This window comes from Chanodichthys erythropterus, chromosome 10, assembly GCF_024489055.1.
Source record: "Chanodichthys erythropterus isolate Z2021 chromosome 10, ASM2448905v1, whole genome shotgun sequence".
NCBI lineage: Eukaryota > Metazoa > Chordata > Actinopteri > Cypriniformes > Xenocyprididae > Chanodichthys > Chanodichthys erythropterus.
The window spans coordinates 20,632,604-20,658,760 of record NC_090230.1 but is presented as its reverse complement, the minus strand read 5'-3'; the positions used below and the strand labels follow the sequence as shown (position 1 = coordinate 20,658,760).

At 36.0% G+C, this 26,157-nt stretch overlaps 2 protein-coding genes across 4 annotated transcripts; both read right to left on the bottom strand.

The window, feature by feature from the left end:
• Positions 1 to 2: 2 nt before the first annotated feature.
• LOC137027900 (zinc finger protein 850-like) lies at positions 3 to 13,793 on the bottom strand. Its single transcript, XM_067396510.1, has 5 exons — positions 13,706 to 13,793; positions 13,123 to 13,212; positions 11,069 to 11,139; positions 9,286 to 10,431; positions 3 to 2,831 (listed from the first exon to the last, which is right to left on the bottom strand). The coding sequence occupies exons 3-5, from the start codon at positions 11,121 to 11,123 to the stop codon at positions 1,945 to 1,947; spliced, it is 2,088 nt and encodes a 695-aa protein (XP_067252611.1). The 5' UTR covers positions 11,124 to 11,139; positions 13,123 to 13,212; positions 13,706 to 13,793; the 3' UTR covers positions 3 to 1,944.
• Positions 13,794 to 14,919: 1,126 nt separating this feature from the next.
• Positions 14,920 to 26,090, bottom strand: LOC137027892 (oocyte zinc finger protein XlCOF6-like). 3 transcript variants are annotated; one of them, XM_067396493.1, is made up of 4 exons: positions 26,031 to 26,090; positions 24,823 to 24,956; positions 17,906 to 18,026; positions 14,920 to 16,284 (listed from the first exon to the last, which is right to left on the bottom strand). In XM_067396493.1, the coding sequence occupies exons 3-4, from the start codon at positions 17,955 to 17,957 to the stop codon at positions 15,281 to 15,283; spliced, it is 1,056 nt and encodes a 351-aa protein (XP_067252594.1). In that variant the 5' UTR covers positions 17,958 to 18,026; positions 24,823 to 24,956; positions 26,031 to 26,090; the 3' UTR covers positions 14,920 to 15,280. The 3 variants fall into 3 exon arrangements, with proteins under 3 accessions (XP_067252594.1, XP_067252596.1, XP_067252597.1); XM_067396495.1 differs by lacking the exons at positions 24,823 to 24,956; positions 26,031 to 26,090 and adding an exon at positions 18,836 to 18,860; XM_067396496.1 differs by lacking the exons at positions 24,823 to 24,956; positions 26,031 to 26,090 and adding an exon at positions 18,581 to 18,650.
• Between the last annotated feature and the right edge of the window lie 67 nt (positions 26,091 to 26,157).

The window sequence follows — 26,157 nt, the reverse complement described above, 5'->3', positions numbered from 1 at the left end:
CATTATATAAAAAGAGCAGTTCTTGTTAGCAGGTCCTCAACCCAAGCACAAGCTCAACACTTCACCACAACAGTAATCTAAAAAAAAACAAAAAAAACAAGCATAACAAAAACTTTTACATAATAGAACAATAAACAATAAAGTCTCTCCATATTCTCATCTTTCTAAAAAAAAATGCATAAAATAACACTTTTTCAACATTTACTCTCCCACTTCAGCCAGGTGAAATGCATAATGGGAAGTAAAAGTCCTGTTTGATAGGGTTACTTGACTGAAACGTTATTTCAAAATGAAAACTTCAAGTGAGTTCTAGTAACCATTTCAAGTCATTTTAACATAAAGCAATCACATTTGAACCAGAAACAATGGTGTTAAATCAAAATAAATTGTTTAAATAAAGTGAACAGCATCAAGTAATAAGTAATACATGTGTCTTCTTTGAAACACAACATTAAAGGTGCTAAAGAGGATCTTTTCATCGACTGAGAAACCAAAGACTGATGCTGAGTTTTTGAAATGAGCGCATGCGTAAGAACAGCCCCCCTCCTTCACAGCTCATTTCGAGGGAACGCCTCCCAAAACTCGTATTGGAACACGAGTGTTTACCACCGGCATTCGCTGTGTCGTGTTAGTGTATTCATTATGTCGGACTCACCGCAGGTAACTCATAATCTGCAGTTGTTACTCCTGTCTCCTGACAAAAACATTGCATGCGGCGCCTGTGGAGTGTGGAAGTTACTGGAGCGCGCAGCCGCGCTCGTCTCTCACAAGGAACGACATGGCAGTGATTGACAAGCCAGAGGGCCAATCGTTTACGCGATGACCACGTAAACGATTGGCTGATGTTTTTAAGGCCCTACCTTGTGCAAAGATGATGTATATTAATATTATTCCTTTCAGTGCACCTAATAAATAGTCTTTTATCAGTTAGTAAAGACAGTTTCAAGTAATATTGCAAAAATGTATAAAACAAAACATCCTCTTTAGCACCTTTAATCTGAAGTTAAACCTGTCTCCTGCTAGGTTTAATTTAAGCCTTAGTTTAGTCCTGGAGTAGCTGTAGTTTTCCTCCAGGAAATCAGCTTATTAAACTCTGGACTAGACTAAGTCTAGGACTATTTTAAACCATGACGGAAAGCAGATTTCTGTTAATCTGGTTTAAAGGCCCATTTTATTCTAGGACTAGGCTTAATCTCTGTCTGAGTAACACACCCCTATGGGTCCAAATATACTGTCAGTGGTATCTAAATACATTTTAATAATTAATTAAATCAGCTTTTTAATAATTATTTTACAAATATGTGTATTTTATGTCTGTGTCCAAGGGCAGCAAAAGTGTCTTAGTGGGAAACACTCAACAAGAAGGTTCCTAGTTTGAGTTTCAGCTGAGCCAGAAAGTATTTCTTGACTAAATAGTAAGGGGCCAATGTTTTGCCAATGGGCAAATGAGCAAATTCTCATGCTTGTTTGCAGGGAAAACATCTACAAAATAACATACCAAACAAAATAATGTCCTTATTTGCATATTTGTCACTGATTGGATGAAAGCCACACGCAATATGCTTACATAAGGGCTCTAGTGTTGGGCATTCTCATATTAAACATGGGCAAATTTGTCAAGTTTTCCTAAATGGACTTTTCAGACTATAAAGGCAAGAATGATCTCAGAATGACCTCAATGGTGATACATATGGATAAGAAATTAGAATATAAATTGAACAAAATTCATATTTATTAGATATTGTTTATTTTGGAGAAACACCATCATGGGGTTGATGTTAATTTCACCGCTGGTCTGAACTCGGATGATGTTTTGATGTGTTGTCACTGATTGGGGCAGATTTATATAGAAGAGAAACATTTTATTGCTCTATGCCTTATTGGGTCTTGTTTGGTGAGGGCACAGTGTTGCATATAAATGCGCTGGATCTGAAGGTGAACTACTTATTGTGATTTCACACATTTGTTTTGTGTATGATTGCGTAAAGAACATAATTGACTGAAACTCTTCCCGCACGGAGGGCAGTGATACGGCTTCACTCCAGTGTGGATCCTCTCATGTTTTCTCAGATAATCTGACCATTTGAATGTCTTGTCGCAGTGTGAACACTTGTAAGGTTTCTCTCTGGTGTGGATCCTCTCGTGTGTTCTCAGATATTCAGACCATCTGAATCTCTTGTCACAGTATGAACACTTGTAAGGTTTTTCTCCAGTGTGAATTCTCTGGTGCTTTTTCAGTTCAGCATCTCTAACAAAAGTCTTCCCACAATCAAAGCACATGTGATCCTTCACACCATTGTGTCTTTTCTGGTGTAAATTTAGACTACCCATCTGACTAAAGCTCTTTCCACACAGAGAACATGTGTAAGGCTTCTCCTGTGTGTGAACTTTCATGTGGTCCTTCAGCGCATCTCCCCTAAAAAATGTTTTACCGCACTGATCACAGTTAAACGGTCTTTCTCCAGAATGAGAACGCAGGTGTATTTTAAAAGTGCATGCCTTTCTGAAACTCTTTCCGCATTGATCACATGTGTGCGGCTTCTCTCCGGTGTGGATTGTCATGTGTTCTTTAAGTGATCCTTTTTTTGTGAAACTCATCCCACATTGATCACACGTGTGTGGCTTCACTCCACTGTGGATTTTCACGTGATCCTTAAGGGTTCCTTTTAATGTGAAACTCTTTCCACACTGATCACATGCGTGCAGCTTCTCTCCAGTGTGGATTTTCATGTGATCATTAAGGGTTCCTTTCTTTGTGAAACTTTTCCCGCACTGATCACATGTGTGCAAATTCTTTCCCGTGTGGATTTTCATGTGATCCCTAAGGCTTCCTTTTAATGTGTAACTTTTTCCACACTGAGGGCAAGTGAAAGATTTTTGGGCTCTTTTTTTCAATAAAATTGTACTTTTAGTCCGAGAGTGAGTCAAAGATTTTTCTTCAGTTTTGACATGATGATTTTTCATTTGCACTTCACTCATTTCTTCACTCTCCTCAGTCTCTTTCAGCAGGACTAAAATGAAAGAAAGTTTTAAACTGGTGTAAAAGCAGAAACTCAGCCAGCACAGCATGGTGGGGCCCAGATGGGTGTCACCTGGGCTGTCTAACTAGTCCAGACATTTTTGTCCACGGTTTCCATGGAGGCCCCACATGGTTTAGCCCAGATGAAATGAACACTGCTCAGTGTGCACTCTACAGGCTGTTAAACGTAACACAGAAAGATGCTGGAGTTAATGAGATAATAAGGTGATAACGAGCAGAATCACCGAAAGACAGAGGAATAATAAGAACTACGACTTCAGCCACAGCCTTAAGTCCCGGTATACTTCAAATGAAGTTCTTTTTAGTTCTTCGTTTAGGAGTAAAACAAAGTTCGAAATGCGTGACCAGCGATATACTGTAAACGAACATCTGACGCCGCATACACTGCTGAGAGCGACGTTTAGATGAATATGTAAATATGTGCCATGCACTTTCTTCTCAGTAACAAAATAAACACAACAACGAGAAAACCGCAAGCATTTGTTATAGAAAGCATAAGAAAAGCATCTGATCATAACAACATGGGTTTGTTAGCACGAGCTCTGCAAAGTAGCACTCCAGTCACGTCACGTCTACATAAAGCACTTTATTCAATAGATTGCTTAAAATCAAGCAGCTTTACAGCATCAGACATGGAAAACAGTGTTAGTGCCTCATTTTTTTAAAAGCACATCTTCATCTTGTACTATAAAGCGACTGTTCAGTGTGTTCATGTTTTCACCCGCGGAGATCTTACCTCGACGAACTCAAACACACGAAATGAGTTAAAGACGCGTTTGAAGCGAGTGAAGGCGGAGCCTCGGCGCACACCTCCTATTACGTTATCGTCACGGACCAATGGTAGTACGAAGGTGTTTTGCAGCTGGAGTGAACTTTTCCTGAAAGTCGGCTTTGGCAAGCCGTTTCGAACTTCCAAAAAGAACAAAAAACGAACTTCGTTTTGGCCTGATTTTGTTCAAAATGACGTCACATCAGTTCGTTCGTCGATTTCGTCTGACGTATAATGGGGCCTTTAGATTAAATCAACTGAAGATAAAAGACATTAAATCTCTGAACATCTGATTAAACATCTCCACAAACAGCATTACCAGCTTCACTTATTACTAACCAGACTGACTTTATTTCTGTCACATGTCTACAGAAGATCTTATTGAGAATTACCAGAGGTTTAGATGTTGATGATTTGTTGAAAATAAGTTTGGTTTGATGTCACCGTGATCGAGGTCAGCGCTTACTTCAGTTACTTTACTTAAGTTTTTTTTTTTAAGGTTGGATTTTCTCTGGTTGTTTGTTATGGCAAGAAAAAAAAAAAAGAAAATGTGGTTATCTGTTAGATGATAAGAAAGTAATCATCACAGTGGCTTACTTCACTGATCTAATGACTGCAACAATAAAATCATTTTAATAAGAAAATTTGGAAAACATTTTCACTAAACACATCAAGTGTTAAGTGTACATTGTATTTTTCAGATTTATTATTTTGCTCAAATTTATTCAACTGTTTTGTTGTCATTTTAGAAAAGATCTAGCACAAAGTTAATAACTTTTTTTTTTTCATATAAAGCTCAGTGAATAAAGCCACTACATGACAACAATTACATGCTTATCATCAAACAGCTGACAACAGCTAAACACATTTCTTTTGCCATAGCAAACAATAAGAGCAGGCAGAGAAACACTGAAGAGTCAAACTGCCTAACTAAAGTAAGCGCTGACCTCGATCACGGTGACATCAAACCAATCGTATTTTCAACAAATCATCAACATCTAAACCTCTGGTAATTCTCAATAACAACTTTTGTAGATGAATGTCAGAAATAAAGTCAGTCTGGTTAGTAATAAGTGAAGCTGGTAATGCTGTTTGTGGAGATGTTTAATCAGATCTTCAGTGATTTAATGTCTTTTATCTTCAGTTGATTTCATCTAAAGCTGTGGCTGAAGTTGTTGTCTTGTTGTTTCTCTGTCCTTCAGTGATTCTGCTCGTAATCACCTAGTTATCTCATTAACTCCAGCATGTTTCTGTGTTACATTTAATAGCCTGTAGTGTTCACACTGAGCAGTGTTCATTTCATCTGGGGTGTGTTCAGCCCTGACAAAACGTTTTTTAAACTGAAACGGTGATGCACCCTGTTCTGATGACGCAAGAGTTGCAACAATGCTGAGAAGGCCACTCTTTGTGTTCTTTTTGAAGAATTAAATCGGTATAAATACGTGTTTAATACTACAAAATACGCTCGATGTTACTGCCCTTGCCGTCCAGAATAAAAAAGAACATCCCAATCGAGTGAAGGGATTTGTGGAAACTTCTAATTATTGTGATACAACACTTGCCTTGCATTTCAGCATGAAAAGACAAACATTTCAGGTGAAGGATAATTCACCTTATTATTTTTATTGTGAGTATTTGGCTTATTATTATTGCTGATAACTGTTGTTGTGCTATGACATTGTAATATTTACCATTATATAATCAGAGGAGTATAGAAAAGTTTATTAAAGTGTCACTTCACAATACAATAGCAAAATATCTAAGTATAGTATTTTTATGATACATTGTGCGAGCTGTCTCTTTAATACCGTGTGATTTATATACAGGTTGCCGCTGATTGGGCTGACATTTCTGACACACCCACCAAACAAGAGAAAACGTATCTCAAACCCGTTGCACACCGTTTCCAGGAAACATGTTGTTCAACCCAGAAAACGCAGTGAAACGTTGTTCACCGGTTTGAGCTTGAACGTGCTCCTGGGCTAACCCATTTGGGGCCTCCATGAAAACTGTGGACAAAACCGGCTGGTCCCAGTTAGACAGCCCAGGTGACACCCATCTGAGCCCTACATAGCTGTGCTGGCTGGGAAGTAGACAACTGCTACACAATATTATTATTATTATAAAATAATTTCATGTCCCTGCAGCTTTCCATGAATGTTATGTTGTTCAGCATGCAGAATCAAGAATAAAACACCAACCTTTTTGTTCTTCAATATCTTTATGTTTCATTTTGCAGGGTATTGAATCACTCATGTTTTTTCATAAACTCTCTCTTCACTTGGAAACATCCCAGCTTTTATTGGTGAAATGTCTTTGGGAGAAGCTTCACAGAAGGTGAATTGTTGAGTGGATAACCCAGCTATAAAGTAAGAAAAGTGGAGAATAAATCAACTTTGAAATAAATGTACAGATTTGTTAGCAACAATAAATAACACAAATTTAATTCAGCTTAATTGGTCACTTAGCAGATTTGCTCATTTGTTTTTGCTGTTTTTACATGTAACATGCCTAAAAGACTACATTAAAGACTACAATTGAATAAATGCTGTTACGAGATGTAACTATCAAAAGTGGGGAGAAGTTTTGAGGTGAGTAAAACGTTAAAAAATACATCAAAACACAACACCCATTTTAGAGCAGTTGGCAGTACAATATGTAAACATATACGTACAGCAGCATACTATGTCCATTTGAATATAAATAATAACTATATTATTAATAACTACAGCGATCATAAAACCACAAAGCAATATTTTCATGTTTCCAGAGTCATTCATATTTACCCACAAAGTCTAAAAGGGACTTTGCAACAAAATACTCACATTTTTTGTACCTCTTGATGGATTTAAAACGTCGCGCGCCGCTCCTCACAGGCTAGAAGCACTAGCAGTAACGCTTAAAGTATATATTTTAGTTAATGCAACTAAAAATTGTGTAAATATACCGCACCCAGCTCATCTCGCAGCTGACTTTGCGATCACGTCATCACCACGAGACGAAGTCAGTATAAAAAAAAAAAAAACTTACCAAAAACAAAAAAAATTCCAAATAAAATAAAAAAGGTATTTAAAACAACACAACCAAAAGAGTATTGTCACTTTGTCTAAACGCCATGTAACTGAAATACTTAGTGAGCACTATTAAAAGCATCTTAGACTCGAGTTTACATGAGTCAGTCACCAGAGGGCGCTATAGACTAGATTTAAAATCTAGTGTATGTCTCCCATGTTTAGCAGTCATGTGCCTTATCTTGTTTTAGAAGGCTATAATAATTATCATTATACCTAAGTCATTTGTTAAAACAGATCAATATATGCTGTTTAAATTCATGTTTATATACAGCATAAATTGCTCATTTATAAAACTATGTTTGAAGTACAGATGGCGCACAGTTAGTCATTTAATCTTCAAACTTTGTCCATTATTCTGCCATCATATTCTAGCAAATAGTAGAAAAACACACTTTGAGCTTTTTTTGTCTGTTGCCTTTATGATTGTATAAATCTATATAAGAGGGAGGAGATGATATTTAGAATAAAGATTACAAGGGCACATATAGAAAATAATAAATGTGCACAGATAAATCATTTAAAATAAATATGCAATATTCCATAAAAATAAGAATTGTCCATTTTGATTTCTTTGTGACTTTAATGCTCTCCTCACATTAGTGACACTAGTGGTGACATTGTCACCGCATGGCAAAAATGTAGACCTACATTATTTAAAAAATTGGGAGCAGTACCAAATTTTCAGCATTAGATATCAGAAAAGCTCTATTGGTGCACACAGTGGTTGTGATTTGCAGTTTTTCCGTTTTTGTTCATCTTTGGAATACAAATCAAGATCTTTTTGATGAAATCTAAGAGCTTTCTCTCCCTCCATTGACAGCTATGCAACTACTACTTTCAAGCCCCAGAAAAATGGTAAAGACATCATTAAATGAATCCTTGTGACTCCAGTGGTTTAACCTCAATTTTGTAAAGTGACGTGTTTTGTTTGTGCAAAAACCAAAAAAATCTTCTCACACTCAATGCACGTGATTCTTCACACCACTGTTTTCTCATGTAAAAAAAAAAAAAAAATCAAGCAAAACTACCACATTGAGCACAGTTAAATGAGTAAGCTTTCAAGCTGAAACTCACAGCATGTTTGTTAATTGAGCTGATGAGACGCGCTTCATGCATGTAAATGGCAACAATGCAACATTGTCGTATATTGGAATAAGAATAGGTTGTTTGCAATCACGTGGTTCTGGTGACGCGCGAAATTCCGGTGGAGGGCAAGCAGTGAAAATTAGAATGGAAGAGATGGGGAAAAGTCCTTTCTTTGCTGGTTTAGAAAGGTATAAACAGAAAATCACAACATATGTTGGACGCGATCCTTATATTATGAAGAGGAGCGACTTTTCCGCTGAATTAAAAGACTTTCCTGCCATCGAAGAGGTAGATAGAGGATGTGAAGCTGCCGTCACGCAGCGTTCAGGTCTAGTCTGGGTTTGTTTATATCGCTCTGCTTTTCTACTAGTGAAGTTAGAGCAGTATTTTGCTTTTCTGTCGCCATTGTAGGTCATTTATGCTGAATCGAGAATTGTAAGGAACTCACGATATCGTTCGTGGAAAAACAAAATGTACGGTAATATTTTTGCCTTGGTTGAGAAGGTGAGGGAAGACGACTAGCAAATGTAATAATCTCACTAAATAAAACTGAACGTGACCCTCTGATTCTCCTCCGTGGTCATATGGGAAAGTGAATATTTACAAAAACAACATTAAAACTAGTTACATTTACACGCTTCCAACAAATAAATGGATCGACTTCTGTCAGCTTGTTGAACACATTTATTGTATTTGGACATTTTCTACCATACGATGTCTGAAGCAGCAGCGCGTGAAACTGTTCTCATGGTAACCAGATCAACATTATGAACAGAATACTACAAAACTGAAGTGAAAATACCAAATTATAAATTAATAGGATTAAATATCTTCTCCTCCCTGCAAACGATAGCATGAAGAATGTGGATATTTAATCAAGTCAAAAAGGTAAGCAGGTAGCATCAGCAGACGCAAACCGCTATAAAAGGCGACTTTAAAAAACGAATTAAGTTATAAAAAACGGTATAAGTTATGTAAACGATATAAACACTTTCTGGGTTCTCGATTTTATCGATTTGAGCAACCATAAACGACGCAAAACATGCGAATTTTAAGTTTTTGATAGGATTCCTATATAGAAACACCACTCCCTGCCCTCCAGACTCATTCGCGCTGCTGCTGTGACGTCATGTGCAAACAACCTATTGAATGTTTTTAAAGTGTCATAGCCTCCTTTTGTGTATCTGAATCTCACTGGCAACTTAAGATGATGGTTACTTGTCCAGACTCTTGTTGCAGCTGGCTAGGAAAGATTTATATGGATATATTGCAATGGATATTTCGTTTTGTATGGCTGCGTAGAGAATCTAATTTACTAAAACTCTTCCCACATGAAGGACAGTGATACGGCTTCTCTCCAGTGTGGCTCCTCTCGTGTATTTTCAGACATGCTGACCAACTGAATCTCTTGTCACAGTGTGAACACTTGTAAGGTTTTTCTCCAGTGTGAGTTCTCTGGTGCAGTTTCAATTCAGCATTTGTAATAAAGGTCTTCCCACAATCGAGACACACATAATTCTTCACGCCGTCATGTCTTTTCTGGTGTATTTTTAAACCTCCCAGCTGACTAAAACTCTTTCCACAAAAAGAACACATGTAAGGCTTCTCCTTTGAGTGAACTCTCAGGTGGACCTTCAGGGATACTGCCAAAACAAATGTCTTACTGCACTGATCGCAGTTATAGTGTTTTTCTCCGGAATGACAAAGCAAATGTAATTTAAGAGTGTTTGCATGTGCGAAACTCTTCCCACACTGATCACATGTGTGCGGCTTCTCTCCAGTGTGGATCCTCTCGTGTATTTTCATGTGTCCTGCCTGACTGAAACTCTTTTCGCAGTGTGAACACTTGTAAGGTTTTTCTCCAGTGTGAGTCTTCTGGTGCCGTTTCAGTGCAGCATCTGTAACAAAGGTCTTCCCACAATCAAAGCACATGTGATTCTTCACACCACTGTGTCTTTGCTGGTGTATTTTTAATGCACTCATCTGGCAAAAATCCTTTCCACACAAAGAACAAACATAAGGCTTCTCCTTTTTATGAACTTTCAAGTGTCTCTTTAGGGATTCAACCCTTGAAAACATTTTACCACATTGATCACAGTTATATGGTCTTTCTCCAGAGTGAATATGCAGATGTAATTTAAGAGCGTTTGCTTGTGTGAAACTCTTCCCGCACTGATCGCATGTGTACGGCTTCTGTCCAGTGTGGATTTTCATGTGTTCCTTAAGGATTCTTTTTTGTGTGAAACTATTCCCACACTGATCACATGTGAAAGGTTTCTCTCCACTATGAACCCTAATGTGATGTTTCAAATTATGTTTGTGTGAGAAACTCTTTCCACAGTGAGAGCAAGTAAATGATTGCTTGGAACTTCTTTTCGGCAAAGATTTTTTTTTGGCTTTGACATCATGTTTCTCCTCCACTTCAGTAAATTCTTCACTCTTCTTGTTTTCTTCTGTCATTTCTAAAATGAAATTAAAACATTTAATTAGTAAAATGAAAAAAAGGTAGGAAAAGAACACACAAGTGAACCCTGATGTGATAAAAGAAAGTAGCTGAAATCTGCTATAAAAAATGTTATTTTGGTGCATTTATTTTGCACACTAATCTTCCAAATATTATTTTTGAAACATTTCAGCCACAAATTGCAGGCTTTTGTAGTAAGAAATATTAGATACGTCCGAAGAACTACATTTAATGTAGGTTAAAAACTGTTTAATATTTTAGTAATATGGTTGTGAAACAGATATAAAATAAAACAGCACCTATATTTAGTCTGACCGACTGATGTAAACAATCAGTATGAATGTTTCTGAAACCTCATTTCACTGACCATTTGTTGACAACTAAAGAAAACTGTTTTTTAATTCAAATTTTTTGTATAGCACTTTTCACGGTACATATCGTTTCAAATCAGCTTTAGAGAATGCATGTCAAAATGTTTTAAGCTTAATTTTATACCAAATAAATGGAAAGTGTCCTGTATATTATTTGCTCTATTTCACAGCTCTTATGAATGAACAACTACTAAATCTGGTGAACTGCTTGAAGTTTTAATGGTCTTTAGCATTATTAATGAAGAATCAGGAATAAACACCAACCTTTTTGTTCTTCAGTATCTTCATGTTTTATTCTGCAGGATTCTGGATCATTCATGTTCCTCACTTGTAGGCTGATGGGAAAATTACGACATTTATTGGTGAATTTTGTAGAAGAAGCTTTACAAGATAGAAATTCCCGTGTAGCAGGAAGAGAAAAATTAAACAAGATATTAAACCAATGATTTTAATTCACATATTTTAAGCATTTAAATTTTGTGTTTATCCATCTGTCAATAGGTAAAATTATTGAATTTATTTTTTTAAACAAATTCACATATTCTACAGTATCATCATATGAACAATGAAATATTAAAATTATAAATAAGACCATTAAAATAATATTTATATAAGTTTAACTTCACTTTAATAAGTGTTCAGTCATTTCTAAATGAAACGTGTATTAGAGACTGTAATCAAATACATGCTAAGAAATTTATATCTATATCAAAATTGGTAATTTTGTTTTGTTTAGTTTGCCTTAATCTGTTGACAGATTAAGTGGTAAGTGGCATAATACAGATGATCTGAAGACATTAATAAACGAGGTGAAAACATAAATAGGTGGCGGCAAGTCATTGTCTTGAAGAGTGAGTACAATCATTAATTTAGCCAACTCATTCAAATACTGATTCATTCAGTATTTATGTATCTATTTATGTATTTTTGTTTTGTTTTTACACTTCTTCGTATATTTATTTATGCATTATAATATATGTATACATATATCAGCGGCATTTCCTCCGAGGGGGCAAGGGAGGCAGTGCCTCCTCAAAAAACCTGGATGAGAAAATAATCAATATTAGAAAAATAAAACAACACAAATATTACAAAATTTTACATTAAAAAGTGTAAAAGTCACTAATTTCTCTGTAGAAACACTGCCAAACAGCGACACCTGCAGGTGCAGTTACAGCAGGGAGTTGTTTCTTGTGCCTCCCTTCCACTCATAGAAATAAAGCAGAACCCCTAAAGCCTGTGGTGGGTTTAGAGGGGGGGTGGGGGGTGGGGGGGGACTGAGAATGAATGGGGGAGCGTCACGTGAGAGGAGGCAGTACCTCCATCGCGCTATGATTGGATATGATCAGTTATGATTGGTTTGTGTGATAAATCCCACTTCTTGTTTTCGTGCACATTCTCATCAAATCGGCCTGAATGAAGACACTGATGGCATTAATGTGAAGACTAATTAAAAAGTAAACAACTCACCCCCTTAGATGCTGCATTATGTCATGTCAAAAGCAAACCCGAAATGAGAGAAAACATGATGACTGCAGGGTTTTTAGTGAGCAATCAGATTGGATAAATTAAAGGTACATCTTCGTGTCTGTGACCTGACCATGTACAAGATTGATGACTGCTGAAAAAAAATTGACTATTAAAAAGAAAAGCTGAACATTAGTTCACAATTGTTTAAATTGTTACTGCCTTTAGTCAGCCTATTATTTGGGAATAAATGTAAAGAAGCATAAAAACACTTACTTGATGAAATTTATACTTGGTTTTAGTAAATAGAACATTACATAGAGTGAATATATATATATATATATATATATATATATATATATATATATATATATATATATATATATATATATAAACACAAGTAATACCTATGTTTACAAGTTGTTCTACATTCCAAGAAAAGATACAGGTAAAAAGAAATCTATCTAAGCATAATATATCCATATCTAAATATAACCTAATTTTCTAATATCTACACAGAAATAAAGGAATTTGATCTACACCATTGTGTAACTCTGGCAATAAGAGAAAGTGACACTTCGACAAGCGATTCGCTAACAATAATATTATTGCTCCACACATCGAAACACACGAATTTAAAACACAAAATCGCTCATTAATAAATTTAACGCATACACATCGTTGACAGCTTGATTTAGTTAGTTTCCATCGGTAAACGCCATAAAGGACGCACAAATAGAGCTGTACACGATGGAAACAATACATAAATCACCCATTTAAAGGTTGCTTAAGCAAATTCTCTACTTTATATTTAAATAAATAGACGCAGCACTGTGAACTGCTCTACTCACCTCAGAAGACTGACGGCGTAAGCGGTGACGTCATCACGGCGAGGCAATGACGTACGTTATCAAAAATGCGCCAAATCCTCAAAACAGATACTAAAAAAATATGAAACAAAAATAACTAGGAATAATAAAGAATTCCACTCTGAATCGAGCTGCTTGTCAGAACAAACGCTTTCAAATGAATTTTGGATTGTGATATTGAATCACAATGTATAAAGACAGCCACTTAAGTCATGTATGGGGTGAAATATAATTTATTAGGCATTTAAAAGATATATCGAGAAATTTAAAAGATCGAAAGCCCAAAAATACATTAGCTTTCATAATTAAAATGATTCAGTTATTTATTTTGATTCAAGCTGAATATGGAGCCCTTGAAAGCAGGGGTGGAACAGGAGTAAAAGTGGCACTGGACTTTCTGGACCAGAGCGGCCCATCATCTGCTCCACAAACCACCACACCATAACACACCGGCTCATGACGCACAGAGTTACAGTTACAGTTAAAAAAAACAGTTACAGCAGCCAAAAAAAACGTTAAAGGTAAGAAGTCAAGGGTCAAGATCCAAACTAAAGCAAGTGCTTACCTCCATAACGGTGACTTCAAACTTTATTATTTTAAATAAAACAGCGTAAAGGCTTCCTGGAGGCTAAGTGACGGCTGCCAGTGCTAAGGGGTCAATGTTTTGCCAATGAGCAAATTTTGGAGATTTTGACACAGTCCTTTTCTATACAGGGACATTTTAATATCACTAATGATTAACTATATATCCCACCATAAAATCAGTCCATGACACAATGTTCTCAGATGACTTGGAATGAAATGTAGTGTTTTACTGCAGGCTAAATCAGGGATTCCCAACCATGTTCCTGTGGCCTTTATCTGGGCCGCAAAATTTGTATATATTAAATATAGTGTAATCTCAAACAAAACACATCAGTTAACAAGCAAGCATTGTAGAAAAGAACAGGAAAAAAGAGATTAGCAAACACAAACTGACTTCCAACATCACAATCTTAAATAAAAATTAACTGCACCATTGAGAGATGATTTCTGTTTATCTTTTAATAGGACCAATACATTGACCTTTCTATCATAGCAGTTTTATTAAAGGGTTAGTTCACCCAAAAAATAAAATTCTGTCATTAATCAATCACTCTCATGTCATTCCAAACCCATAGCACTTTTGTTCATCTTCAGGACACAAATGAAGATCTTTTTAATGAAACCAAAGATTTCTGTCCCTCCAATGAAAGTCTATGCAACTACCACTTTTTAAGCCCCAGAAAGATAGTAAAGACATAATTAAAGTAATCCATGTGACTCCAGTGGTTTATCCTCAATTTTATAATGCGATGCAAATGCATTGTTTGTGCAAAATAAATAAATAAATTACCACCTTTACAAAATATTAATCCCCAATGTGCGTTCACACAACACCTCGTATACACACACACACACACACAAGCTGTGTTGACACGTCTCTCGCATCAACCCAACACACATGCGTCATGGTGCTCTCGTAAACGTGCATTGGAGATTCATATTTTGTATATATCAACATTACACTATAGTTAAAATGAATTAATAATATTAAAACATTTTTAAATCTTATGTAAATTTCTACATATACCAATACAATTTTAAATATTGATATGAAGTGATGTATAAATAAGAACACAATCTAACAATGGACAAAAGCATATTTATAAATTAGCATTAACCAAAAACAAATGTGTGTAAAAATATTAATTATTTAATGATACCTCATTTAGAATGAAATACTTTACATGTGCAAATGGTAATGGCATTGGGAATAACACAATAATCACCTTTATACTTGCCAAAATCATAAAATATTTCCCTATCATTATAGTAAATCTTTCATCTGCATTTGGTAAATATGTCTGAAGTGGTCAAGTAATCAGATCTAATGAAATGGATGAAATTGTTGGCAACACTGGATGATGGTTCTTTGTAACTTTTTATGTAAGAGAGATTTTAACGCATTAAAAATGTGGTTTTTGTATGACTGAGTAGAGAAGCTTATTTACAAAAAAATCGTCCCACAGTAATACAGCCTCAATTTACTGTGGCTCCTCTCGTGTATTTTTAAAGATGCTGTAAGGTTTTTCTCCAGTGTGAATCCTCTGGTACAGTTTCAGTTCAGCATCTGTAATAATGTCTTCACACAATCAAAGCACACATGATTCTTCACACCACTGTGTCTTTTCTGGTTTAATTTTAAAGCAACCAGCTGAGTAAAACTCTTTCCACACAAAGAACACAAGTGAGGCTTCTCCTTTCTATGAACTTTGAGGTGGTTCTTCAGACAATCTGTCCTAACAAATGTTTTACTGCACTGATCGCAGTTATACCGTCTTTCTCCAGAATGAGAAAGCAAATGTAATTTAAGAGTGTTTGCATGTGTGAAACTCTTCCCACACTGATCACATGTGTGCGGCTTCTCTCCAGTGTGGATCCTCTCATGTATTTTCATGTGTCCTGCCTGACTGAAACTCTTTTCGCAGTGTGAACACTTGTAAGGTTTTTCTCCAGTGTGAGTCTTCTGGTGCTGTTTCAGTTCAGCATCTCTAATAAAGGATTTTCCACAATCAAAACATATGTGATTCTTCACACCGCTGTGTCTTTTCTGGTGTAATTTAAAAACGTTCAGTCGACTAAAACTATTTCCACACAAAGAACAAACATAAGGCTTCTCCTTTGTATGAACTTTGAAGTGGCTCTTCAGGGATTCAGCCCTTAAAAACGTTTTACCACACTGATCGCAGGTATATGGTCTTTCTCCAGAATGAGAACGCAGATGTGATTTAAGAGTGTTTGCATGTCTGTAACTCTTCCCGCACTGTTCACATGTGTACGGCTTCTCTCCAGTGTGGATTTTCATGTGATCTTCAAGAGATCCTTTTCGTGTGAAACTATTCCCACACTGATCACATGTGAAAGGTTTCTCTCCACTATGAACTCTTGTGTGATGTTTCAGATTTTGTTTGTGTGAAAAGCTCTTTCCACACTGAGTGCAGGTGTAAGATTGTTTGGCTCTTCTTTTCAGTGTGTGGCTTGAAGTTTGTTTTACAGATTTGACATCCTGTTTTTCCTTAACTTCAGTAAATTCTTCACTCTCCTCATATTCTTCCTTCTGGTCTAAAACAAAAGAGAAAAAAAGGAACACAGATGAACACTGATATGACAGCAGAAACAAAAATATACACAATCTTAACATTTTTAAATTAAAGCTGTGAAGGTATTAAGCAATATCTCATAGGTTTTCCCTTTGTGTATAATGACCTCCAGGATGTGCTCGATGCATGTTTTCTTTGTTTTTTTCCCTTAAGAGATACATGTTGTTGTTGAAAATGAAAGTAAAAGAGTGATGCACTTTCATTGCATTTTACCATGAAATCAGACTTCTGTGTCTTTATTAAAATCAACACGATTTTAATGATTTATCTCATTCGCCCACAATCCGCCAGAAATTATTTGGGATGTTATTTTTTATTACTTGAAAATTTACTTTTTCAAAGACTACATGCGCATCAGATTCAGAACAATGATTAAGTGTAAACACGGTAAGCCAGAAAATGCAATCAATGGCAGGGAAATGTTGGCTAAAAACAGTATGTGATAAAAGAAGTATGTCCGAATTCACAGTACTCGTAAAAAAGTAGGCAAAAAGTCCCTGGATGACCTACTTCTTCCAGCAAGATTCTGAAGTGTGCACACAACGGACAGGTCACATGATGAAAGCATGGCAAATGTAATATACTTCCAGATTACATTTTATACTACTGCTGTGAAGTAATTACTTAACTCAATAGAGTAAGCTATGTGATTTTTGACACAGCTGTTATCTCATAAATTACGAAAAATTCTGTCAATGGCTGAAAAAGAGTTAATAAGCATGAAAATGGTTTAATATTTTAGTAATATGATTGTGAAACAGATATAAAATAACACAGCTCTTAAAATATTTAGTCTGACCTGCTGATTTTAACAATCAATATGAATTTTTTTCAAACCTCTTTACACTACATTTGTTTACAACTAAAGAAAAGAAAGCTTAGTTTTAGGCTTCGTTTTGTACCCCTTTTTTTTTGGAAAGTATCCTGTATATTATTTGCTTCTTTAACTGTTATTTCACAGCTCTTAAAGGTGCTATAGAGGATGTTTTGTTTTATCCATTTTTGCGATATATTACTTGAAACTGTCTTTACTAACTGATAAAACACTATTTATTAGGTGCACTGAAAGGAATAATATTAATATACATCATCTGTGCACGAGGTAGGGCCTTAAAAACATCAGCCAAATGATCATAACACAAACGATTGGCCCTCTGGCTTGTCAATCACTGCCATGACGTTCCTTGTGAGAGACGAGCGCGCTCCAGGCGCCGCATGCAATGTTTTTGTCAGGAGTAACAACTGCAGATTATTAGTTACCTGCGGTGAGTCCGACATAATGAATCCACTAACACGACACAGTGAATGCCGGTGGTAAACACTCATGTTCCAATACTCGCGCATGAGTTTTGGGAGGCGTTCCCTCGAAATGAGCTGTGAAAGAGGGGGGTTGTTCTTACGCATGTGCTCATTTCAAAAACCCACTAACAGTCTTTGGATTCTCAGTCGACGAAAACATCCCCTGTAGCACCTTTATGAATTTTCTATCTACAACCATTAAATCTGATGAACTGCTTAAAGTTTTTTAACCTTAATGTTCTTCAGCATCATTAATGTAGAATCAAGAATGAATGAACACCAACCTTGTTCTTCAATGTCTTCATGTTTTATTCGGTAGGGTTCTGGATCATTCATGTTCTTCACTTGTAAGATAATGGGAATATTTCAGAATTTATTAAAGGGGAATTCCTGTGTAGAGCAAATCTGGTAAAATGAAAAATAATTAAAGAAGTTATTAAAATTATTATTTTAACTCACATACATTTTTTATTCTTACCTTTATCTGCAGTATAGTCATATGAACAAACAAATATCGAAATTATGACTAAATACTATAATTAAAATTCCAACTTAGTTCAACTTTATTCAACTTGTCTTTTAGCAGACTTTTTGTTCATTGATTTTAAGTGTTTTATTGTTATTCCATATACATATTATTTCTAACAATCTGAGATGTGTAAAATATTACATCAAAAGAAATAGGCTACACATGACACTGTTAACAGCAATTCTTCTGCTTCCTTTCAGCATTTCATGAAAAGCTACAGGTAAATAAATAAATTAAAGTTTAACAAGTCCAAATGACTTGAAATCTAAATAGCTTAGTTCGATTTTCTAATACCTACAAAAGAATAAAGGAATTACATAATTTAGTCTAAGTGTGCATAAACTGGCAATTTTCATAAAACCTTATCCTAATGATAATAAAGGTAAATAGAGGTAGAATAAAACTGTATAAACACTTCCCATCCCCTCACCTCATATGTTCATACTGTGACAAATGACATTCGGCGGGAACAATAACATAATCACTCCAAACACGTAACGTTACAAAGAAAAACGCAAAACAGCAAAACCATCCTGAATTTGACATACATCGTTTTCTGCTATTTGTTTTTTTTTTCGTCGCCAGGCGCAAATATAGTGTTGTACCCGATTGAAACAATGCATAAATCTTATAGTTACTTTACTATTAAATAAATATTCGCTGCACCGTGAACTGCTCAACTCACCAGATGCTGCAGACTGATGGCGTCATGGTGACGTAATCACTGCGAGGCGACAACTGATCAAGCCAAAGCTATCCCTGCCATAGACATTATAATACACAATAGGTGTTTATTATATGTCAATGATCCCTGCATCCCAATGTGCATCCTATCCACCCTAAATTGTGTTGAATGTTACTAATGTCACATATTTGGATATGCACATTGAGATGCAGGCTATGTTCCAATACAAATGCTCAGGTCGCACTGAGCGTTGTTAAATGGGACGGTCTATACAACCTACAGAGGACTGTTCTTGTCGTCTGTCAACTTCAGCTGTCGGTGAAGAGCAGCAGTACTAGAACAACTATTAAAACAAAACAGGGTTCACAAACGGTCTAAATATTTTCACCATGGTCCATTTCTGCTTATAATCGCATTTTAGCAAGATATGTCATTTATTTTTTAACCGCTTTAAAGTTGTTGTTGTTTTGTATCATTAGGAGTAAGTTGAAACCCAATGCTTAAGTTTAAAGTGTAATTTAGAATTTTTTTTAAATTCTTTTTTTTTTTAAGTTGATATAATCTGGCTACTTTTGGATTACTTTTTGATTAGTTTTGACCCAACTCGTTTATCACATTGATTTGAATATGATAATTGTGCCATATTGATATAAAAATACAAAGAAAACAATCCATTCTTTGTTAACGACATGAAGTGCATTAAATATTACATTACGTCAGGGTTTCTCAGACTGGGGTTTGTGATGGAGCTGCAGGGTTTTTGTGAATTTAATGAAAAGCTACTAATTAAATCATAAATGTAAAATAACCAAAATGAAACAATAAAAAAACTAAAATATTCTATTTGTTTAGGCTTAACTGCATGTGACCAGTAACAGACGTTGGAGAACCGTGAATTTAATTCTACTGGACTGAATTTTATCATTGATCTAAGTTATTCACTTTAAATCTCAGTGGATACTTCAAGTAAATATATTAGGTCAAAGAGGTTCAGCTGACAAAAAAGTTGGGGAATCCCTGCATTGCATGTAAATATGAAATTGATGTGAATTCACATAATCCAGATGACATGTAATCACCTCAGTAAACCTTAGTAAATTGTTTTGCGTGATTTGTTTAAATAGTCTTCCTCCCATAAATTTTGTGCCTGAAAGGGAAACTCCTACAAATGCACTAGTGTCAGCCGCAAAAATAACTGTCCACACCTTTTCAGTGCTAATTTTTAGCATGTACTTAGTAAGTCCTGACTGTAAATATCTAGATCAGATCTCAATTTTGTTCACTTTCTTTACAGTACAGTAATTTCATTTTTTAACATTCTGCTTTTACGTCTGCAAGAACTTACATGTTGATATGTCAGACTGTCATCATGATCTCAGATTGCAGTTTTTCAAAGATCAGTTCTCATCTGCAGCATTGTAATGTAACATTTTAAGACTAACAACACTTTTATGTGTTTTCATTTTTAAACTAATTCAACATTTACTAATGGTCTTGTAATTATGTGCTGTTATGGTCATTAAGACGGAATTTCAGTTTTGTTGCGCACACCCTAAATGTACTCCAATCTCAGCGAAATTTCTGTTACATGTTTCCTTTGTTCTAGTTTCCTGCCATTAATCTGTTACCATGGACACTCATTAAATATCACAGATGTTTGTCATTGTCTCATCATCACTGTGTATCACTGTCTGGAATTGCTTGTGTCTGCAAGCAGCATATTACCTGCTACTCACATTGAATTAATGTGTTTACAAAGAGAATTCGGTTTTGCAGAGCAGAAAACAGTGTCTTCTTGACATATGTACAACACAAACCATCTACAGTGTTTGAGGGCCAGTCAAAGTATTGGTGGGCATTTGGCAAATGTGTAACCAGCCATCACAAACATGGGATTTGAATTTAAGCGGTTCAGAGCAGATTCTTTCGAGAGACAATAACTTTATTTATCGTGCACTTTTAGCTTCACAACTTTGCAGATCATTTACATTCACAGACAGAGCTACATTGCATGAAATAGGCCTATAATTTATATGGAAGAGAGCTTTTGTTGCTCAAAACCTTTATTGTGTCACATTTGGTGAAAACCCAGCGTGAACTCGGGCAGTGATACGGCTTCTCTCCATTATGGATCCTCTCATGTGAATTTAGAGATCCTAAATGGCTGAATCTCTTGTCACAGTGTGAACACTTGCAAGGTTCTTCCCATAGGTCTTCCCACAATCAAAGCACTTGTAATTCTTCACACCATTGTGTCTTTGAAAGCGCAGGCATGATTTAAAAGATCTTCTTTATGCAAAACTCTTCCCACACTGATCACATGTGTGGCTTTTTTCCAGTGTGGATACATTCTTTAATTCCGCATTTGCAATATTAGTTGTAAAGTAAGTATTTTGTAAACTGAGCTTCCAACCAGCTGTGTAAAGCATAAACACCTGGCTTTGGGTTCATGAAGAGATGATTTTAAATGTATGTATCCAAACATCAAAATATTATGGGCACATATTTTAGTATTTGTCAGAAATTGTTGGTTTTGCCATGTAATTTTCCTTAAAATTGTATTTTTCTCTAAATTGTTGCAGTCAGTGTGAGTGATGGAGGGAGATTCTGTCTCTAAACACTGATGTTACTGAAATATAGAGAGATGACCTGATACTGTGGACGTTTAAAGGGGGGGTTACATGTTTTTTTTCTAGGCTTGATTGTGTTTTGGGGGCACAGTTTAACATGTCTTAATGCTTCGTTTTTTTTAAATGCTGTATTTTTCATATATTTTATCTTAATTCTACACCTCTGTTTCCACTGTCATATGAACGGCTCGTTTGACTTCCTGCTTCTATGAAGCCACTCCCTCCGACATACGCAATGTGCTCAGATTGGTCAGCAGGTTGGTTACTGGCCCAGTCTGTCGTGATTCGCTGAAGCGTCCGGAAACGCCACGCCCCTTACCATTCGTAGTTACGCGCTTAGGTGGAAAGTAAATAATAGCGCCTACACTGCTGTATCAAATTGAGCCGAATCAGACCCAGATGAAGAGGAAAAAGTAGAACCTCTGCAATCGCGGCTTTTGAAGGATGTTTATGAATGGTATTTCATTTAGTATTTGTGTCAAAGTGTTTAGATAAGCTGTCACTGCTGTTTGTTAGCTTTCAATATACAGTTTTATCCTGATTAAAGCTTTCCTGTAGTAAATACATGCCTGAGTAGTCGCATTTTTGTAAAGGTAGCGTTTAATTTATAGCATGAACAACTGTTTGTTGGTGTTTGTTGCACTAGAATTTAGCTAACTAGCTAGCAAAAACGAGTTGCTCTTTGTATACGTCCTAGATGCATTAAAAATAGCAACAGAACTATAACATTACGTTTAAAAGACAAACAATAAAACGTACTTACAGTTTGGGGCTGATAAACAGCAGCTTCTGCTTTTAAGGTGGGAACTGCTTCATCTTTCAGTAAAAGTCTTTGTGTAAATCCAGCACTAAACTCGTGTAGATTCAGGAAACTGTCTTCAGCACCGCATCCAGTGTAGAAAATATCACAGATTATAATGGGTTCTATATCTTTTGACGCGTCGCGTCGCGCAGCTCGCGTTCGGTGTAAACAACTCTTCCGCTTTCATTATTCTGCGCCACATGGCCTCGCCCACTTTGTTGCGTGTTCCCGGGGGCGTGTTTATGTTAATAGCAAGGGTTTATGATGTCACCAACCCGGGAAGAAGCTCGTTGTAGTCCAAACCGCCCTTTTTTGTAGGCAATAAAATGCCATAGCTTTAAAAGACAATATCTCAGTGTGCATTGAACTTTCAGCGCTGTAACTTTGCAGATACTGTTTATGCTCAAGCAGCAACATTACACACTAACTAAAGTTAAAAAAGTGAAATCGCATGCAACCCCCCCTTTAAAGTTAACAACAGACACTCGTAGAGTGAGAATAAGATAAATCTCAAGCAGACAAAAATTACGTGAAGCACACCACACAGTTCTTTACCTGAACATACAGGCAAGGCAATATACACAAAACACAGCACTGGAACCAGTAGATGGTAGTGTCTCTCTAGGAAAGCCACAGCGTGCATCTCAATCAGTGCCCTAGTTCAGTAGTCAGGGCACTGATCAGAGAGTCACATTAATTTACACAATACACTGATTCACAAGCTAGGGAGCTGATTGAGATGCAGGTCAGCCTCTACAAACCTTTTTCATGTTTGCAGAGGAGGAAAAAAAAAAGGAATTTGTGAAATGAATGTTTCTTTCCATCTCTGACAGAAACCATTGCTGGATGTGGGCAGAAGAATAAAGAAAGCTGTGAACGTTCAACATATACAGTGAAACAGATGTCAAAAGAAGAATCATTTAGACCCAGAGTTCCTGGAGTCACTGAATTATGAATAATAGATTTGATAATAATAGACTATTTAATTCATTTATTTGTGTAGGCCTATTTTTTATTGATTACCTTAAGAGATTTGCATCAATCTCTTTATTATTATTATTTTGATGACAACACAAATACAAAATATGAAATTCTCAGGCAGCATCTTTGTAATGCATTGAGTTCATACTAAACAAACACCACTAGAGGTTACAGACAGATTTAAAACCATATACCAATTATTTCTATAATGGTCCTCTGCAAATTTTTGCAGTGATCAAAGACATACATCTAGTGCAAATTTTCATAGAAAAAGATTAAAAACACGCATAGGGACACAAGTTCTGTGTGAACACCCCCTAGTGGTCCTCTGAGTGTTAACATCTGTCTTCACAAAAAGTTAAATTCTCAAATGCTTTATTATGGTTTTACTTTATATAGAGCAGATGTTCTGTGTGATTGTAAGGAAATAACACTCCCCGCATCAGACATCTTTTTGTGCAGCCCTATATGAAGATAATCTAGCGCAGATGTCATCCAACTGCTTGTTGCTGAGAGACTGAACAAAACATCAGATCTCAGTTTCCGCTCGGTTGCCATCGACAAGGTCGACAAGCTGCCATTTGTTCTGCAAACAAACACTTGTGATAAACGAAGGCCTGGATTCAATATCCCATTTTGACCATCTAATGCATGCAGTCATAAACCACTGAAGCAGAAGTAATGGATTTGTGGATTTGTACTGTTGTCATTTACACACACCTCCTGGTCACATGCTTCTCGAGAGTGTTTACAGGATGTGGCTTGTTCCAGTTAGTCTGTCATTAGTCATATGTTCCAATATAAAACAGAAATCAAGATTTTATCATTTTAAATCTGAACTTTAGGATTAAGTCATATGGCCCTGGCTCACATTCAAGACTCACACTCAACACGAAAACATCACTGTGAAAAGCTTTTTAAATGTTTATTTACAGGAAGCAGTAAAGTTCTCAATGTGCCATGAATCGCTAACACCAATAAAGCATCTTTAGTCTAGATGAAGAGCATCAGTGAGCCACAGAAGCAACCGAATCACCCATTTTAGAATATACATTTCATTTATATGAATTCATTTTCATTTTAGAATATAAAAATCTACAAATCAATCACATTTTGACAGTAAAACTAAATGCATGTTACTATAAAAAAGTCATATGAATGTTAATTTCATGTATTAATATTCAGGTTTCTGAAATCACAATTTGAGCCATTTTTGCAAGTTACATTCAACCTTTTCAGGCTTAGAAAAAAGTTTAGAGTGACAGTGTGCTGTATTTGTAGATTTGTAATGATTTGACCATTTTAATATTCAAAACAATTATAAATACAGGCTTTTGTGTTGCAGAAAATAATCAAACAAAATGGTATAAATCAATAAATATAAATGAAAAGTATTCTTTTAAATATCTAGAGGATTGAATGGTTGCATGTTATCAGCATTGCCACTTTTATAGTGAAAATGTTCCCATTGCAAAATGCTTCTTATCTTCTTTTTTCTATTTTGCCGTCCTGCACAAGTACTTTTTTAATGTACAGATCGAATGCGATACGCTTCATGCACGGTGACACATTACCTGCTCCGCTCAGAATGAGATGTATGTGGTCTTTGGTCAGATGTGGTACAGGGGTCTATTATTGGAGATATGAGATGCAGAAGGTTCTGTGGAAACGCTGCATGTGGGTGAAGGTCTGCAGATGAACCCACGGCCTGCAAATTAAAGAAATAAATGTGTTGCATTACGTTAAAACAACATACTTCATCATGTATATATTAAAACAGAACAAGAACTTTTAACTGAAATTGCGTATAGATGCTGTAAAAATGACTGGAAACATACAGAAACATACTCGCATGTTACGAAAAGTGCAAAGAACTGAGCTGAGAACTGAAAGAAGCGGAAGAAGCTAGAGGTGAGATATGGCCTATAGTTCAAGGAAACTCTTACATGAACTTGAAGTCATTTAAGTCATGAAAGTCTGCTTTGAGGATGGTGGCTAACCTTGACCTTATCCTTCAGTGAGAACAAAGAGTCGACTGAGACTACAATGAACAAACTCTGAATTTTTTATTATATTTCCAACAATACACCATGATGCATGTGTGCAGATGCATTTGTAAATCAGAATTGTCGGAACAGGACTGTGAACATTATGGATAGTGTTCAAAACAGCATCATGTTAATGTGTCGTTTGAATTTCCTAAAAAGATACAGGAATAGTGCTGTCTGTTTTCAACTTTTCAACATAACTAGATTTCTGTACAGGAAATAGTGGCCAACCAAAACCCAAAGTGTCAGAAAATCACTCGATAGTGTGAACTAGTGGGTATAGATGTGAAATGACATCAAATATTCAATATATAAGTTTATGTAACTTTTGTGCGCAGATTTGACATCTCAGATATATTGGATTTAATGGCCTTTTGCGCTGCAGGATGTGCTGAGATGTTAAACACCATATTTCTTTGTCATGATGTCGACATTTCCTTCTCTTTTCTCAGACTAAAGCAACTGTCAACCGACTCTGTCATTTATTAGCTAAGCAGCAGCTTTGTGATTTTGATATGCAAATAATAAAAACCGTATTAAAATCCCGTCGTATTTGGTAGATTACAGATAGCAGCTGATGTGAGCAGGAAAAAAAATGTACAGTTGATTTTTTGTTCTTGCTGACAGGAAAATGACAGGAAGGAGTTGAAGAGCTTAGAGAAGAGACACAAACCACAAGTAAAACTGCATGCATAATCATGTAAAAAATCTGCACTATAACAGTCCCAACTCACAGTCTTCATCCTGTTTGTGTCGATGAACGAGCTAATTTTCCTCTAAAGCTCATAGTTACTGTAAAGACGCCTCTTTAAAAACTGATCTGAACTCAGGCAATATGACCCTGAGGGGCGGGGCGTTTTC

What these genes read in the sequence shown, in the direction of transcription:
- LOC137027900 (XM_067396510.1), bottom strand. Translation starts at nt 11,123, where the DNA reads ATGAATGATCCAGAATCCTGCAGAATAAAACATGAAGATACTGAAGAA. An exon ending in AGATACTGAAGAACAAAAAG is followed by an intron (nt 10,432 to 11,068) that starts GTTGGTGTTTAT and finishes ATTTCATTTTAG; the next exon opens with AAATGACAGAAGAAAACAAG. An exon ending in TTCATGTGGGAAGAGTTTTA is followed by an intron (nt 2,832 to 9,285) that starts GTAAATTAGATT and finishes ACACATTAAAAG; the next exon opens with GAAGCCTTAGGGATCACATG.
- LOC137027892 (XM_067396493.1), bottom strand. Translation starts at nt 17,957, where the DNA reads ATGAATGATCCAGAACCCTACCGAATAAAACATGAAGACATTGAAGAA. An exon ending in TGAAGACATTGAAGAACAAG is followed by an intron (nt 16,285 to 17,905) that starts GTTGGTGTTCAT and finishes CTTTTGTTTTAG; the next exon opens with ACCAGAAGGAAGAATATGAG.